The following is an 18,207-nucleotide window of genomic DNA, read 5'->3' as shown; positions in this document are numbered from 1 at the left end:
TCGAAAGGAGTTTTCTCTTTACCTCTCATGCTGCTTAAAAATATCCATTGGTGAAGATATTTTAGGAGTATGGGTTGCAACTCTCCGACTATCTTAGGGATCCCTTTTTAGCAACATTAGTATAAGGAATCATTGAGGACAAAAAAACAATAGGTTCTAACCTTAGGCCTTGCATTTTACATGCAGGTCCTTGATACTATTTATAGATAACTGTGTTATGTAAGAAGAATTGTAAGTTATGAACTGCAAGTAACAAAAGGATCTCTGTAACAAAAGCAGTAACCCATGGGCTTTTTATTTCAAATATAAATCTGTGACCTGCATCATAAACGTTATGCTTTGCAGCAGGTACATAAACTTTTAATTTCTTTATGAGGCAAAACTGTGACTATATAAACCTGGGATCTCACCAAGTGTTGCGTACACAAACAGAGACACTGGGGGTGTGTTACAGGTCCAGCATACGTGCCCAAGTATTTAAAGCTACCAAAAAAGAGGTATGCAGTTCCTAAAGAGGAGAGGAGTGACTAATGCAAAGGACTAGGTGATGTCCAGTAGCCCAAAATGAGGAAGGGGAATTCCTCCTTTCGGATATAATGCCCTCACACACCCAGCCCGCTAGGTGTCATGCTTCATCATCTGGTGTGCTCCTCAGTGGGACGGCGGTGCAATTCCAGACGGGCACGCTCAGTGGGGGCTCTTTGGCGGAGATCTTTTATCCTTGCTGTTTGGTGAGTGCGTGTGAGGGGTCCTAATAGGCGAAAGTGTAGTGTATGAAATTGTGATAGGTTAAAACAGGTGAAGGTGGTCAGGGCCACTACTTTAATATTCCTGCCTCCTACCCTGGTTAAAAATGTAATGGCAACTAACCTACTGTGATGTGTTGGGTAGTTGCATTTGTGAGGTCGACATGTTTCTTGCCTGATGGTCCCAAGGAGTGGGATCCAGCGGCAATTCTTCAGGACCAAGAAAAAACAAGGTGTTGTGAACTACACTAGTAACTGGTTAACGGGTGTATTAACCTAAGTATTACCAGTATTACCAGTATTGAGGTACCAAGAGCGGTCAACGTCCCTCGATGCTGGAGTGAATCCAAAGGTATTTTACCTGGGGGTCCTCCGCATACTGAGCGCGAAGTCCTGATACTACACGTTACCTCAACGTGCTCTCTTGTTGCCTGCTTACCAATGCTGCCAATAGTTAAATACCTTTAGATTAATTCCAGCACCAAGGGACGTTGACCGCTCTTGGTACCTCAATACTGGTAATACTTTAGGTTAATACACCCGTTAACCAGTTACTAGTGTAGTTCACAACACCTTGTTTTTTCTTGGTCCTGAAGAATTGCAGCTAAATCCCACTCCTTGGGACCATCAGGCAATAAACATGTCGACCACACAAATGCAACTACCCAACACATCACAGTAGGTTAGTTGCCATTACATTTTTAACCAGGGTAGGAGGCAGGAATATTAAAGTAGTGGCCCTGACCACCTTCCCCTGTTTTAATCTATCACAATTTCATACACTACACTTTCACCTATTAGGACCCCTCACACTCACTCACCAAACGGCAAGGATAAAAGATCTCCGCCAAAGAGTCCCCACTGAGGGTGCCTGTCGGGAATTGCACCGCCGTCCCGCCGAGGAGCACGCCCGATGATGAAGCATGACACCTAGCGGGCTGGGTGTGTGAGGGCATTATATCCGAAAGTAGGAATTCCCCTTCCTCATTTTGGGCTACTGGACATCACCTAGTTCTTCGCATTAGTCACTTCTCTCCTCTTTAGGAAGTGCATACCTCTTTTTTGGTTGCTTTAAATCTCACTAAGTGTTGCCTTAACATTTTTATTATTGACTGAAAATTGTTAATCAAATAAAGAAGTCTGCAGATAGTGCCATTAACCTCTTAAGATATTTGATAATACAGCACCCTCTGAGCTTGGCACCCGATGTGGAGGCCCTGGCCATCGTGCCTCAAAGCTGGCACTGTCTAATACTGAGACTGATGTGCTGGAACTGTTAGCTTAGTGGCTAATGCATTCATACCAGGGATCTGTGGTTGACTTTATGGTTACAAGTTCAAGACCCTTGGGTCCACTCAGATGTTTATCCTCCTAAGGTCGATAAAATGAGTATCGTTAAGATGGGTTACAATAAACATTACTGATTCAGTGCAAAGATGTCCCTAAGGATTTAACATTCACTTGACAAATATATCTATTATGGTAGCTGAAGTTGTAAATTCACAACTGCACGCAACCCACTGTGCTAAGTTATCAGTTACTTGAAGGAATTTGTAACACAAAGATAACAAAAAGAAAACCTAGAAGAAATACCTATTTTGATTAACACAGTCAACCCTATTCCAATGACCAAAAGTGTCATGCCATCCACAGTACTACCACAGGGCTGCCCTCAAATGAAGAGCAGTCTGAAGCCCACTGAGAAACGATAAAGGTGAATGAACATTATTCACAGGATAGAGAACAACAAACCTAAACTTTTGTAATAGTGAACATAATCAAAAAGTATCTGAAGATCATAGGCTCAGGAATATTGATGAGCAGTAGAGTATGCAGCAGTTGGGAAAGAAGGACCTGGGTTTTGAGGCTCAAAGCCATTTAACGCCTGATTTAGACTTTGGCATATAGGGTAATCTGTTGCAACAGGGACAGAGCACCCTCATCACCAAAGCAAAGTTCTGCACTTCCCATTTGCATACCTTCAATACATAGACGGAGACCTCTTCATCTCTGCCACCTACATACCCCTCGGATGACCCAATGGAGTGAGAACGTTTGCATATTTGGTCATGTATCCCCCCTCATATAGATTAGGCAAACATATGACCAGTTTTCTCTGGCTGTCACCTCCATGTGAAACTTGGCAGTAACGGACAGTGAAATCTCCTGAAGTGTAAGGGTCATTGTTCTTTATATTTTCAAAAAGAGGATCCCACTTTGGGATTCTCTTTTAGAAAATAAAAAAAATAAAAGATTAAGGTTTGATGTCTGTCTCCATCATATTGACAGAGCTGTCTGTTGTACTTTCAATGCATTTAAATACACTGCCGTTCCGTTGGTACCTGTAAATGAATGAGATTACCAATGGACCATCTGACATCTCTAAATTTGGCGGACTGGTACTCCCTCAGGGCGACAGAGTAGATTCCCATCCACCAGTCTAAATCAGGCATTAGTACTATGAACCACTTTGATATTACAGTTTTTGACTTTAACAGTCACCCTCCATGCCCCAGCAAGGCTTGTAACCAGAGAGGGGAAATGAGGAGTAGTAGAACAGAGAGCTTTCCTCAAAGTCCAAGGTTCTAAAATGATGAGCAAAGACGTAAAAGAAAATACAGTCAAACTTACGACCCACTCCAATAATCACAAAACCCCAATAATACATGTACCTCTCTGTTGAGGAAGAGAGGAGTCAGCTAACAGAAAGACCCAGCCTTCAACAGTCACACAAAGGTGTGAAATAAGCAGCACTATCTCACTTCCAACTACTGAGAACAGGAGGGTATGAAACTGCACAGAGAAATCTACATTCTACATTCCCATCAGAAGCCCTAAGATTTTCAACAGATGCGCAGCCAATATCTAAAGGAGGGATATCACCAAAAAGGTAGGAGGGAGGAAACTGAGCAATTGATTCTTTATAGCATGGTGTCAAAATCAATTTTGCTAAAAGCAAAGACAAAGGTCTCTGCCCTTGAATACAATTGAAATGGCTATGTACCCTTCCTCAATGATGAGATTGGGCAATGTCAATTATGAGATCCTGCACATAGGCAGAAAATGGATAACAACAATGATCTAAGAATATAGCACATATTCCCAGCCAGCACAGTACAGCTAGGCCCTGATTATGAGTGTAGATGCTATTTAGCACACCTGATAAATAACAATACTGTGAGACTATGGGTTCTGCCCATTTAATCTGCCAGGATTTTTAGCGTTTTAATCACCTGGTTTCCAACTTTTTAGTATGGGGGAGTCTCATAATCCATTACCCCCACAATAAACTCATAGTAAATTGATTTCACATGATTACCGCCATTGTACGACTTTTAAGATAATGCTGCTGTGGTACAGCAAGGATAAGGGGCACTTGGCCAGGTATGCGTGAACATGTGTGCACCTGCCTGTGCACACGTGTAAGGGTGGTGCATAGGAGACTCCTGTCGTGCACAGCCCGTAAATTGTGCATGGGCAGCCTGGCATAGAGGGAGCATGGCAGGATTGGGTATTGACCTGGGGTAGGCCTCATGATGTTATAGTACACTCTACGGAAAGTCAGTGTGGGTTACTGTCTTGTCTGCAGTGACGCTCTATTATACACCTATGGAGAAGACTGCCTTAGAAAGCAGTTTTGCCTCCCTTTGGCATACAGAGACCAATGAAGTCTCAAATTGGGGGAAAACCTGTGTGGTAAAATCAATTCTGCAACTTCCAAAAAGATAACACCACAGCTTATGCGTCATTCAGGAATATCATATTTCTCTGGCTCACACTCAGATAAGAGCCCAGGTCTTTTGTCACCCTGCTGGTTTAGGTTAATTACAGTTCTCTCCAGCGGCAGGAACAAAGGCCTCAACAGACAAAAGAAGAAATGAACAGGACTTGACTCTGCTTCTGAGGAGGAAAGGGTTGTATATGAAGGATATGTAACAATCATTAAGCTGTCATATTGTGCCAGGGATGCCCCTGCCCAAGGGAGCCCAGACCTCTTGAGCCACACAGGAGGAGGCTCCCTTTGATGATTTGCTTGGAAGGGCCCTATGATATCAGCAAGGGGCGGAGCTGTGGTCCCTAGAGCAGGTGTGGTAAATGACTCTGGGGTGACGCCATTTTGAAAGGTTGCAGCGGGCTGTGCAGGAAGGTTGGGACAGGAGCGGAGAGGTGATGATACACCTAAGGAGAGGCAAAAAGTGCCTCAGGCAGGAATCTCCCACCCCCACTTAAAAGGTCTTGCACAAGAGGGTCAGCTCTTTCTTGGCTGTGACTTTTTGCTGGAGACTACGACTGGAGGCAGCAGCCAGGGACAACTGAAAGGAGGAACCTCCTGATATCTATCTGACTAAGGACTCTGACTACAGTTGTTCGCGAGCACAACAGGGCTCTCCCCAGGACCAAAGACACTGGTCCCCTTACACCTCCTGAGGAATAGTTTGGGGGTAAGACGGGCATCTGCACCAAGTAAGAGAGACGCTCAGAGGAGACCAAAGAGAAAGGTTGATGCAGGGAGCCAGTGAAACCAGCTCCCTGGAACTTTCATAGCCTTAGAGACCAGGAGGCCTACAGAAAGTGCTCCAGGTGGCTACTGCTTGCTCAAAATGAACCCAAGATAAGCACAATAGCCCAATGGGGCTAGATGTATGGCACTTGGAAGATCAATGACCTTTGACCTCTGCCGAACGAGCACGTGGGGCTCCGCCTCAACTTCCAAGCATTACCCCCCGGATGGGCCAGGGCCTGGGGGTCGGTATGATTATGCTGTTACAATTCACCTGGGAAGGGCCTGCATGAGGCACTCTCCCCAGTTTCTTCCTATCGCCTGGGGTCCCCATCCACCTGGTGTACTCATCAAAAGGGGTCCAGGGTCCCATCCCCGACCCCTACAGAACAGAATTGATATGGGGAGCACCGTCCTGCTCCTTCAGCCATGGCTGGCCTGGCCCGTTCCCATGTCTGGGGGAACAGGAACCTGCCACAAGCACCAGCACCTTACCCGCTGGAGGTGGCAGGGCAGAAGAAATGTGCTGATTCCCGCAGAAGCATGAAGGATTGGTGGGGGCAGCCAGGGGTGGGCTCCCCCCTAACATGGCAGTGTGTGGGGTGCCTGGGTGGGACCGGGCACCCCCAAAGGAAAAAGAAAGAAAAAAAGGCCATTCGGTATGATGGCGAGCATCAGAAACAAACAGGAAAAGAAAGGCAGCGGCTCTCCCAGGCACAGGGGGCAGCTCATTGATTATTCACTGGTCCCGGAGGAGCTCCCCTTAATGACCTGTGGAGCTGTAACTGATTAACGCCTTTCCGCTGCTTGTGGTGGTCCTCAAACGTCAGGGCCACCACAAAGTACCTAAAAAAGAGTACAGGAAAGCTGCAGAGGCACCGCAGCTCCCCCACAAGGGCCCAAGGAACTGTTTCTAAAATTCTCAACCCTAAGTCTGATGGCTCTAAGATAGCATGAACACCCCAAGATTCGCTGCTAAGTCCAATCATGCCCCAGGCTGCAGCATGTGCTTTTCAGCTAGGAGGGCTACGCCCACTAAGGGGGAATTATATGGCTGCCGTTAGTGTGGCCTAAAGTTGTTTATAAAGGGTATATGTTGTATAGCACCCACTCAAGGCAAGGTTTTGTGTTCACATGTGGTTGGTGATCAACATGTGATGCCCTCTAGGGACTACTTTCATAATTGCGTTTTTAATGCTGAAAGTACATATAAAAGCACACAGGCACATGTGTTGATCATTTTTAAATGCGTTAATGAAAGAATAATGTTGACAGTGATTACTGATTAAAAGGTATATGCTTCATTATCATTTTAAATGCTTTATTGATAGAATAATGTTGACTGTGATTACTGATGAAAAAGTATGTGCTTCATTAACAAAAATAAGTGTATTTACACATGATTAGTTTTGTTTAATACATTTTCTCCTAAAACTATGATATTTTAACATGTGGTTTGTTGGTCTGGTCCCTGTTAGGGGTTCGGAGGTGATTATGCAATGTCATCACAAGGTATTTTTATCAGCCTTACGTATTTTTGAAATTTACTGTAAAGTATTGAGTAGTGTGTGTAATAAATGTGCTTTAGCTTTTTCAAAAGCAAAAGCACAGACTGGACAATTATTTATTGCGTGTTATTATTGCCCGCCAGAGAATGGTGATTGCTGGCCCACACCACCTCCCTTGAGTAGGCCTTGGACTCCGCTACCCTGAGAGAGTCAATCTCTACAATGGGGTATTTGGTTTCAAGTGGAGGGCGAATGTGAACTCACTATTTGTGCAGGCCATGCAACTTATGACCCATTTCCCTATACATGCCACAGGGTAGGTTAGTCATTGGGTGCGATAAATAGCCCCTACTACATGCTAGCAGAGAATACGAAGAAGATTTTTATGTTTAACACACCAAAACTGCATGGTATGGTAAGCACCATTCAGATTTCCCCAGTCAAATTTAGTCAGGTTTGGCCTGTAGAATTTGAATGTAGTTTGTGGTATATAACACATTCGATAATTATTGGATGTGTTGAATAACTTTTACGGAGTAATTCCAATCAATGTGTAAACTTGGGGTTATGGACAGGTTGGAATTAACCAATCCACTCACGATTAGGCCTCTAGAATCACCCCTTGTATCACAGTAAGCACTCCAAGCGAACATCAGGCCACCAGTAAATTAGCATTGAAGGTAGGGTACACCCTGAAACACAAAAAATCAGGCAACCACATTTCAGAATTCAAAACATAAAGCATATGGGGGCGTGGCTTGGCCGGCGATCATGGCGGTCGTGTAGAGCTTAAGCTCCGACCAGCCTAACACTATCCTGAACCTAAGCTTTGTCGGCTTTCCGGAGGGATGTGAGAAGGGCAGCGCGGAGACTTTCATAGCACAGTGGCTGGAGGGCTGGATCCCGGCGGATGCCCTGTCTAGGTGCTATGTGGTGGAGAGAGCCCACCGGGCGCTGGTGCAGAAGCCCCAGGTCGGAGCGCGCCCGAGACGATCATTGCCAAATTTCTGAATTATGTGGATCGGGACGCTATCCTGCGACAAGCGAGGCTTAAGGGCACTCTCACTCATGACAATGCCACTATCATGATCTTCCCGGACTACACGAGGCTGGTGCAGCAGCAGCGCCAATCCTTCCATGCGGCCAAAGCCTGTCTCCGGGGTCTGAAGCTTCAATATGCACTTCTCTTTCCGGCGCGGCTGCGAGTCGTCCATAAGTCCCGCACATTGTTCTTTCATACTCCAGAAGAAGTGTTTCAATGGACAGATGAGACGGTCAAAATTCGGCTCAACACTGCAAGGGAAGGAGAGTCGGACTCTTCCTCAAGTGGGTTTGCCAGGGAGGGCTTGCGGAGCAAGCGTCAGCAAAGCGGAGGATCGCGATCAGGCAGGAGTTCGGGCTCGGGCTCGGTCGCTCGACAGGTCAGCCCGATACAGGACCAGCAGTCTGAAGTGCCTTGATGACAGTGGTACACAAACCTTGCTTAATAACTACGTTCTTAGTTGAAGCCCAGGTGCAAAGTAAACACAGGCTGGGAGCCTGTCCTGTTCAGTATGGGAGGGTGGGAGTGACGGCCTAGTTCCTATGGGTTGTTACTTGGGGATCCATTGGAGGATGCGGCGCTTGCTCCCCTGTTGGGGGCTTGGTCGTCATTCGTCCGCGACAGGTACTTCCATGTTTGGGAGGTGTGGGGTGGGGGGTGGACGGGGGGGAAGGGTGTTCTTGGGAAGTTTGGGAGGGGGGGCCTTGCTTGCGTGCGTCCTGTTGCCTGTTGATTGCCATGTACCATGCCGACTAGTTGCTGGAACTGCTAGTCCTATGTTTGCAGTATTGCTCAGATGTCCATTGCTAGGGAGGAAAGGCGGGTAGGCCCCGGATCACTACGGGTCATGTTTTGGAATGTGAGAGGGATGCTGGACAAAATTAAGCGGGTTGCTGTCTTTCAGTATGCCAAACGGGTGGGTGTTGATGTTTTGCTGTTGCAGGAAACTCATTTGCTGGGCACCAAAGCACTGTGCCTGCAGCACTCAGGATACACACAGACATATCACTCTGGCTTCACAAGGGGTTCTAGGGGGGTGGTGGTCCTTATAGTTAAGTCAAGTCAAGTCAAGTCAAAAAGGCTTTATTTCGATAAAAATTATCATAAAAGCTTCACAATAAAAATACACAAGTTCATTTGTTTTAAAAGAGAAAGAGAAAAATACAACAATTTAATTACATTCAACTTTTAAAAAACTTGATTTTCAGGTAAAAGAAGCATATCATAGGTGATTGATTAAAAAATAATTAAACTTTTTCTTTCAGCCTTTTACTTCTAATGCACCAGGCCCATGATAAAAATTTAAAAAGGGTACAGACGTACAGTGGGCGGGAGTCCGACATTAAAATGCATAATGCCTCAACATGGTGCCTGGTCCCCAACAAGCGGCACAATTGCTTAAGCCATTTTCTTCTTGGTCGGGCATAGTCCTGGCACTCGAACATAATATGTGCCACTGACTCTTGTCTAGATGTACACGTGGGGCAACACTCTGTGGTCTGTGCTGGTGGTTTCCACCGAGATGTAAAGGCATGCAGAGGAAGAGTCCCAGTTCTGAATTTAAAATAAAGGGACCTATCAAATGGTTTCTCAATGATGTCTAGATAGAGTTCCCGAATTGGTAAGTCCTTGAATTTCAAAAAATCCTCTGTGAGTCTGCCCAATGTGCGGTTAATACTCCGTTGAGTCAGAATCCAATTCCAGTACAGACTCTTGAGTGTTGCCTTTGGTGGAGAGGACCTATTTGCCCAGGCTTCACTTAGACCCAAGTAGCACAAGAGGGATTTCATGTCTCTTAACCATTTAACTCTGTGCCACCCTGGTAATGGCATAATTTCAGAGAGCCCTTTCGCATATTTGGCAAGCTCTGGGACTCGCCACAGCCGGGCCCATAAGAGTAAGGGCCGGAACTTTGCTAAATCTCCAATAGGTCGACAACCTAAGTCAAGCATTAATGGGGCCATGGGAGTACCTTGGGGAAGTGACATGATGGCCCTACAAAACTTCCTCTCAGGTCTTGACAATTCATTGATATTACATGAGCCCCATAGTTCTGCCCCATAGAGAGCAGAGCTAACTCCCCTTGCTGTATAGATTTCAATAACAGGGGCTATGGATCTAATAGCGCAAGAGCTCTGCTCCTTCAGGAGAGCCCCTGTTACCCTCTTGTGGGCTAGCAGAATTTTGTATAAGTGAGGGGCCCACTGCATATTGTACGACAAACGGATGCCCAGGTAATCAAATACATTTACCCTCCCCAAAGGTAGAGCGTTCAGCTTTGGGGACGTACAGCTTTTTTAGGGGGATTCATCACAAGATATTTCGTTTTGTCGGTATTGATTACCAGGCCCCGTTCTGTACAAAAGGTCTGAAAGTTGTTAAGGAGTTTTTGAAGACCCATTGGGGATTTAGATAGCAAGAGCGTATCGTCGGCAAAGAGAAGGGTGGGGATGCGCTCCCCCGCCGGTGGTCCTTATACACCGCAGGGTGCCCTATACTCATAAGCGCGCCTGGACAGACACACAAGGTAGATATGTGGTGGTGCAGGGGGAGATAGGCGGAGACAGGGTGACCTTTGGTAGCGTGTACGCCCCACCGACGCTCCAGTGGCCATTGGTTGAAAAGTTCATGTCTCTGTGGGGAGAGATTCCAGACTCCCTGTCTATTGTGGGGGGGGGGGGACTGGAACGATGTTGTAGATAAAGGCTGGGATAGGTGGCGGAAGGGGGCGGCGGGTCGGGATCTGGGGAGTGAGGGACCCGTTACTAAACTGTCAGCATTGATCACGGGGCTGGACTGGCTAGATGCTTGGCGACACACACATGGTGCGCGTAGGGAATACACATATTTCTCGGCGGCGCGGGATTCGCTCTCCCGGCTGGATTACGTGCATATTCCTAGGGGGGCTGCCTCTTGCATAGCCTCGGCCAAAATCTTACCGCGGGCCTGGTCAGATCACTCGCCGGTGTTGGCGGTGCTGCGCGTGGGCCCGGCTATGCAGTCGTTTCGGTGGCGGATGTCGGCCTGGCGCTTGCATCAAGATAAATACGCAGCGCACCTTACGATAGAAATAGATCATTATCTGTCTGCGAATAAGGGGTCCGTCGACTCACCGTCTACCCTCTGGGAGGCCTTGAAGCCCACGGTGCGAGGGGTGGACATATCCTGGTGCGCAGCAGCGAAAAGAGAGAGGCGTCGGGACTTAGTGCGACGAGAGGCACAACTGGAAGTATTGGAGCACAGAGCCCGAGAGGCTGATGGTGGGCTGGCGCGGCGACAGTTGGCCCTGCTGCAGCAACAGCACGCGTCAGTCTTACTGGGCGAGGCGTGGCAGGCCTGGTTGGCGACCCGTAGTCGGGTTTACCAGTGGGGTGATAAGTCCTGCAAAATGTTGCACCGGCTTTGCCAGGGCATCATGCATGCCCAGCCGTTGCCTTAGATAGTTACTCCGGAGGGGGAGCCCATGCTAGATCCAGTGGAGATTGCGGAGAGTTTCGCCGGGTAATACGAGGCCCTTTATGCCCCGCGGGAATGCTTGGAGGCCGATACCATTCAGCGGTTTATCGATGATCTCCCGGCGAGAGTCGTCTCGGATGAGGTTCGGGACCTGCTGGATCAGTCCCTGACCGATACAGAATTGGGCGCAGCCCTGGGCGAGCTGCGCCCGGGCAAGGCGCCGGGTCCCAATGGATTCCCAAGTGAATTCTTTCGGAAGTTCTCGGTTCAGCTGGGCCCGCTTCTTCGACCAGTCATTGAGGAGGCACGCGAGAGCGGTTCACTCCCACCGGACTGGCGCCATGCTGAGGTGGTGGTGTTTTTGAAGCCTGGGAGGCCTCCAGAGAGTCACGCGCCATACCGCCCAATATCGCTCCTAAACACGGAGGTTAAGATTCTGGCGAAGGCACTTGCCACTAGGCTCAAACCGCATATTTCGGATTTGATATATCCGGATCAGGCCGGGTTCATGCTGCAGCGGGCTACCCGTCACAACATCAGGCGGGCTCAGGTGGCGGTGTCAGCCTGGAGAGATCTGGGGGAGCCGGCCGCGCTGTTCCTGTTGGACATGGACAGGGCCTTTGATTCCCTCAGCTGGACGCATCTCTTTGCCCTGCTGAGCCGATTGAATCTCGGCCTGCGGTTTTTAGCGTACGTCCACTTGCTGTACACGGGTCTTACGGCATCGGTGCGCGACGGAAGTGCGGTGTCTTGTACATTCCCGGTTCGGAGGGGGATGCGACAGGGCTCTCCCCTCTCCCCATATTTATTTGCGCTAGCCATGGAGCCCCTGGCGGCGTGGGTGCGCATAGATGCTCAAATCAGAGGTTTCCGATGGGCGCCGGGACTTACCGACAGAATAGCTCTGTACGCCGACGATGTATTGTTTTTCCTAACTGCCCTGGATCGCTCAGGCCCGCGATTACTGTGCATTTTGCAGATTTTTAGTGAGACCTCTGGTCTATACAGGAACCCGGGCAAATCCACGCTGTGGCTGTTGGGTGACCAGCGGAGCGTTGGAGACTGGGCATCGGGCCTCCGCCTGGCGAGGGATGGTGTGAAGTACTTGGGGGTCTTTTTATCCGAAGATGCGGCTCTATCCCGGGAGCGCAACATCACCCCAGTGTGGGATCGGGTACGCGAGGACCTGAAGGTTTGGGCGCGGGCGCCATTTTCTATACTCAGGCGGTCTGCAATTTTTAAGATGGTGGCGCTCCCACGCCTGGTGTACCAACTACAGAATCAACCACATGTGATTCCCCCCAGCTGGTTTAGGCAGCTCAATTCAGCTTTGAGCGGATTTTTGTGGCAGGGGGGCGTGGCCCGAGTGGCTCTACGGACTTGCTTTTTGTCAACTTACACCGGTGGCCTGGCCACGTCGGATGTGCTCTCGTATTATCAGGCGGCGAATCTTTTGATGTTGAACGACTGGTGGTATGGCCTACGCCGTTGAAAGACATTTAATGGGCTCGGCGTCCGTGCATACGCTGCTGTATGCGACAACCCTTCGGAGGTCCCTCCCATCAGCCACACGGGTGGTCTTTCACGTGTGGAGGCAGGCGCTGCGGTGGACGGGCTGGTGGAATGTCCTTACGCAGGAGACCCCCCTTTGGCGCAATGGGAGGCTCCCACAGTTAGACGCCCTGATGGGCTTCAGGGGCTGGGATGCCATCGGCATTTCCACCCTGGGCGCCGTTCTGTCTGGTGCCACCCTTAAATCCTTTGCGACCTTGCAGGAGGAGTATGGGATGCCACGTACCCAGTTCTATAAATATCTTCAATTCCGCCAAGCTCTGGCGCCCTCCCTGGCTGGTTTGGAGCAGATTCCCGAATTCAGTCCCATAGAAGCGAAACTCTTTATGGGGGAGCTGCCAAATAAAAAACTATCGCGTATCTACCAAATGTTGGTGCGTCACTGCTCTTCGGATCTGAATGGCCTTAGAGCCCACTGGGAGCGGGATATCGGAGAATTGGATGAGGAGGATTGGGTTGAAGCCCTAGAGAGCCCCAGGGGAGCAGCCACATCCACGCGCCTGCGCCTGATTCAGTTTAGATATCTGCACCGCACATACTACACCAGGCAGCGGCTGTGGAGGGTGACTGCCTTCGCTGTGGGTCAGAAATAGGCACACTACTACATACAGTATGGGACTGTACATCGCTGCAGAGGTTCTGGGATGGGGTCCATAGTTGCTTGGATGAAGCCTTAGCCTGGAGGTTTCAGAGGGATCCCAAGCTAGCACTGTTGCATGTCATGGCTGGGGTTGGGGGAAACAGGTATAAACGTCATTTAATGTTGTTGGGATTTACGTTGGCGAAACGAGATATCGCAAAGGAGTGGAAGGCCATCCAGGCACCGTCATTCGCGGCTTGGAAAAATGGAATGGACTACTGCATGGGCTTGGAACAACCTGTATTCCTAGCGAGGGGCTGCCCACGGAAACACTTCAAAATTTGGAAACGGTGAGTGGACTATCGGGGTCTAGACTTGGACCCACCGCCCGAGGAGGGCACCCTCCCGACGATATGAGGACACGGATCTTGAGCAGGGGCGGTTGGTATGGACACTACATGGCTTGTAAGGTTTTACTATTCTATGCGTCAGAAGGCCAGGTTGGCACGCAGGAGGGGTGTGGGAGGGGGGAGGGGATGCATATTGATTACATTCTGTAGCTCAATTTTAACGGGGGGTGTTTAGAAATGTTCTAATATTCTTTTTCTACATGTGACCATGAGATGTTGATGATGCATTGATGAAGGCATTTGTCTCTGGATGTCAGAGATATGCATGACATCTGAGTTCACACAATAAAATCTGTTTTAAAAAAAAACCCATAAAGCATATACATCGAGAAAAAGCAATGCAGTTTGATAAAAAGAAGGTTCTAGATAGTTGAGAGCTGGGATATTTAGGCCTTCTGAACAAAGGTCGGGGCTATGATTCGTTGGTATATTTAAAGGATTAGAGCAGTTGTTCAGTTGCTTTCCCTGGCAATGAATGTAATTATTGTGATGAGGAATTGAGGTTTAGTAGAACTGTTGTAGTTTGAGCACACATCAGAGTGAATATTTGGTCCTCTCCTATTAAGAACTACATAGGGACAATGCCATTACAACTTGCAATTGGGCGGTCAGAAATCTGGTGCATCAGTGGATGGACCGCCACTGCCACGCCAACAGGAGTCTGGTGGTCTGTGGACCGCCAGACTCATAATCAGGACCAAAATGTATAAATGTGTGTGAGTGTCTGCACATATACACACATAGACTTGCGGTGGTGCGGAGGTGGCCATCCAGCCACCTACGCACCGGCGGTCTGACCGCCCAATTACAAGTTGGGTGGTCGGACTCCCATTGCACCACAGCCATGGCGCAGCTGTTGTGAGGCTGCAATATGCTTGGCGGTACCGCCACAGTCCCTCGAAGAATATTATGAGTTTCCTCTCTGCCACAGTTGTCATGGTAGTTCCACTTCCATGAAAACAGTGGCAGAGAGGAAACTAAGGGGGATCTGCATCTAGGCCATAGGGTGCATACAGGGAGGCACATGCTGTGCTCCCCTGTGTGCATGCACCCCACTACCTGCACGGCATGGACTGCATCAGATCATGCTGTGCAAGTACTGCCTTTGATGTTCCCATTGCGGGGCTATTTCATAGGCATCACCATGGGAACACTAAAATCCATCCACAAGTAGCTAGAAAAGTCCTAATCTGGCAGGCGGTGCACACACAAGTTTTGCGCTGTGGGAAAAAGGTAAAAGTGTGGCGGTCCTACTCCCGCACTGCTAAACTCATAAACACTTGTTTTGGGCCCCATAAAAAACATTTTTTTTTACCAGACATACATTTCTAAACATTTTTGGGGGAAGTCCTTCGGGAGTACTGCCTAAGAACTATTTGACAAAAGATAGGCAGACTATTTGTCATTTATATCCCAAATAAACTTGATTGGTATATTTTCCATCTTCTCTTGAAATATCTTGTCGAATCTTTCATTCTGTGCAACGCTGATGAGGTTTTTCCAGTCACCAATGGTACCTGTAAATAGTAACAGAAAATACATAAAATAGAAGTTCAAGGAAGTTTAATGCTGCATTCTTAGAAGCTATATTCTGCTCATTAGAATACAAATTTCCAGGCATGTGTGTCTTTTTGCAAACAATGTATTTTCCTTACTCATATATAGTGGTTTAGATTTCAACAACAAACAAGAAAAACTTTAATGAAAAAGGAACTACTGGAGCCCAGTCAGAGGACAGTAATAAATGATTTCCCAACTGAGGGGCCTATTACGATCACTGTGGTAAAGCCTACGACCTTACAACCGAGATTGTCAGTTTCAATTCTGAATGGCTGATTATGATACAGCTGGTTGGAATTGAAACTGACCGGTCATTCTGGCCGGCTTCCGATGGGTCGGAACCGGCCCTTAATCCATATGGACGGCCTTTTACACCATCCAGATTACGATGCACGGTTTCCGGCAGGATTTCCATGGAGGGCTTTCTGACATGGAAAGCCTTTCGGAAAGCGAGTTTGGGAGCCCCTAGCAGGGCCCCCTTTTTCTTGCGCCCTCCGGTTGAGGGCGGAGTGGGAACCTATGATGCCCCCCAATAATCCGTGACCCTTGTGCCAATCACCTTGTGGCACCAACTGTTTTGTGACTAAACACATAATGGGTGGGTCTTACTGGTCATAATATTGAATCAGGTGCATGATATTAAAATGGTGCAATTGTCTTTGTGTTTGATGTGGGCATAGTTGCTCAATACTCCTCAATGAACTATTAAAAAATGGTTGTATTCGGCTTACATAATATGCTTTTATTATGAATCACAGATCAAAATCAGGCTATTAGCTGCACTGACATCACAGTAGTGGTTAATCAAAGTGGCAAATCTCTATTGTGATGTCACCTAGGGGAAGCTCAAGCCTACCCTTTGTTCCACTAGCTCCCCAGGATCCACTGAGATTTAAGACCTAAGCGTGACAGAACAATGGAGATTGGGGGTCTCACCATCCCCTTTTCACTTCTCTAGGGTCCCTACAGACCTAAAAGTGCTGGGAGAATGCTGTGCCGGCGCAAACTGCCTTCTCCCCTATCCCACCAGGTTTATGCATACCCACCCTGAAAGGGGAAATTGATCCATTCTGGCAAATGGCAGCCACAGGGCTGCTGTCAGCAGGGGCCGGCAGTCTCACTTATAGAGTGGGGCACACAGCTTTGGGTTAGACGGGTGTGGGATTTATCCAAACTTATTTCTTAAATGGGTGTGGCTCAGGTGGGTGGTTGGCAGAAGGCCAGGTTTTTTCGGGGTGCAATTTGTTGAAAGTGCGGTCAGGAGTATGTGATGATGGCAAGAGAGCCCTAATTTTTTTCCATTTGACGATGGGTGGAGGAGGGTTTTTTCAGAGGGTTGGTGGGTGGGTGGCAGGTGTCCAGGAATTCACTTTTTTATTTGCAGAAAGGGAGGGTATATGTCCATTGTGGCGTTTTTTTTACATGTTCCATATGGCTCTCCTATTACGCCTCTGCCCCTGCATATTTTGTAAGGCGGGGCAGATGATTTCGGGAGCCATATGCAAAATGTTATTAAAGAAGACTATAAACATGGCTGGACTGGCCGTAGCAGGCATCGGGCATTTTCCTGGGGGGCCGGAAGGGTGGGGGCCGTTTCGGACCAGTGGAGGCCATTTTTGGTATAGGGAGGGGGGGCGGTTTCCAACATATCCATAGCCACAGGGGCACTTCAATAAATAAATTACGCTCTTCGTATCACATGTGGCTGAAACCTTCAGATTGAATTTGTTACCTTTTCTGGGGTGTGTTATGGTGGTTCCTCTTAATATATTATTGCAATTATTGCAATTATAACACAGAACCGTACCACTGTATTCCTCCTTTTCTTGTGTGCTGTTTGTTTTAAGGATCTCTCCTAAGTTTTTTGATCTTTGATAAGAAAATATTGGCTTCTCAGAGAAACTGTTATTGAAATCCGATCCCTGCATTAATATTGGCCAATGTCTTAGTATGATGCTTTTCTATGCTTTACTCTTTGTTGAACATTTGGATACTGTTACCATTCTCGTTTTGGATGTTTTGTTGCTTTGTAGAAGTAACTGTTCTCTTGTCTTTTCGTTACATCTTTGTTTAGCATCTGCCAAAATTTCTATGGGGTACCCCCTTTCCTCAAATCTGTTTTCCATTTCTTTTATGCGTAATTCTGCTGTTGTGGGTGTAGAGACTATTCGTTTTACTCTTAACATCTGTGAAAATGGCAGGTGGTTTTTGAGACTCTCCTGATGGAAGCTGTGGTAATGTAATACATTATTTCTGTCTGTAGGTTTGCGAAAGAGGTCTGTCTTGAATCCTTGTGCGGTTTTACAGATTTGCACATCCAAAAAATTGATAGTAGTTTCCTGCATCTCCCATGTAAATTGAATACGTTCATCCGTTTGGTTAAGATCCTTTACAGCTTTAGTCAGTGTTGATATTGGACCGTTCCATACAAGGAATAAGTCATCTATGTATCGTAAAACCATTTTGATATGTGTCATCCATGGTTCTTTCGTTAATATATGTTCTTTTTCGTACTGTGACATGAATAAATTTGCGTAGGCAGGAGCTGCCGAATTTCCCATGCTCGTTCCGGTTAATTGTTGGAAATACTGTTCCTTCCATTTAAAATAGCTGTGATGGAACGTAAATTCTAGTAGTTCCATAATGAATACCTGCATATCAATTTCTAGATCCGTTTGTAAAAGCGCATTTTCAACTGCTTCTATACCTTTGTTGTGCGGTATAGAGGTATAAAGTGCCCTCAATATTTGTCTATAAACTGGCCCATCGGTTGGTTCATGCTTCCAATGTTTGACACTATTGGTCTAAAAGGTGGATTCTTGAGGTCCTTAT

General features: G+C 47.5%; 1 protein-coding gene across 1 annotated transcript in view; it reads right to left on the bottom strand.

Moving 5' to 3' along the window:
* Positions 1-8,864: 8,864 nt before the first annotated feature.
* LOC147707960 (amine sulfotransferase-like) overlaps positions 8,865-18,207 on the bottom strand; it is a 288,392-nt gene continuing 279,049 nt past the window's right edge. Inside the window, exon 8 of the mRNA XM_086926764.1 lies at positions 8,865-15,332. Within this exon, the coding sequence (XP_086782890.1) occupies positions 15,211-15,332 (122 nt within the window). The 3' untranslated portion in view covers positions 8,865-15,210. The remainder of the gene's footprint in view (positions 15,333-18,207) is intronic.

Source organism: Lissotriton vulgaris, chromosome 6, assembly GCF_964263255.1.
Source record: "Lissotriton vulgaris chromosome 6, aLisVul1.2, whole genome shotgun sequence".
In the NCBI taxonomy this organism is placed as follows: Eukaryota; Metazoa; Chordata; class Amphibia; order Caudata; family Salamandridae; genus Lissotriton; species Lissotriton vulgaris.
The sequence above is the reverse complement of the archived record's forward strand: the minus strand, read 5'-3'. Positions and strand labels throughout refer to the sequence as shown.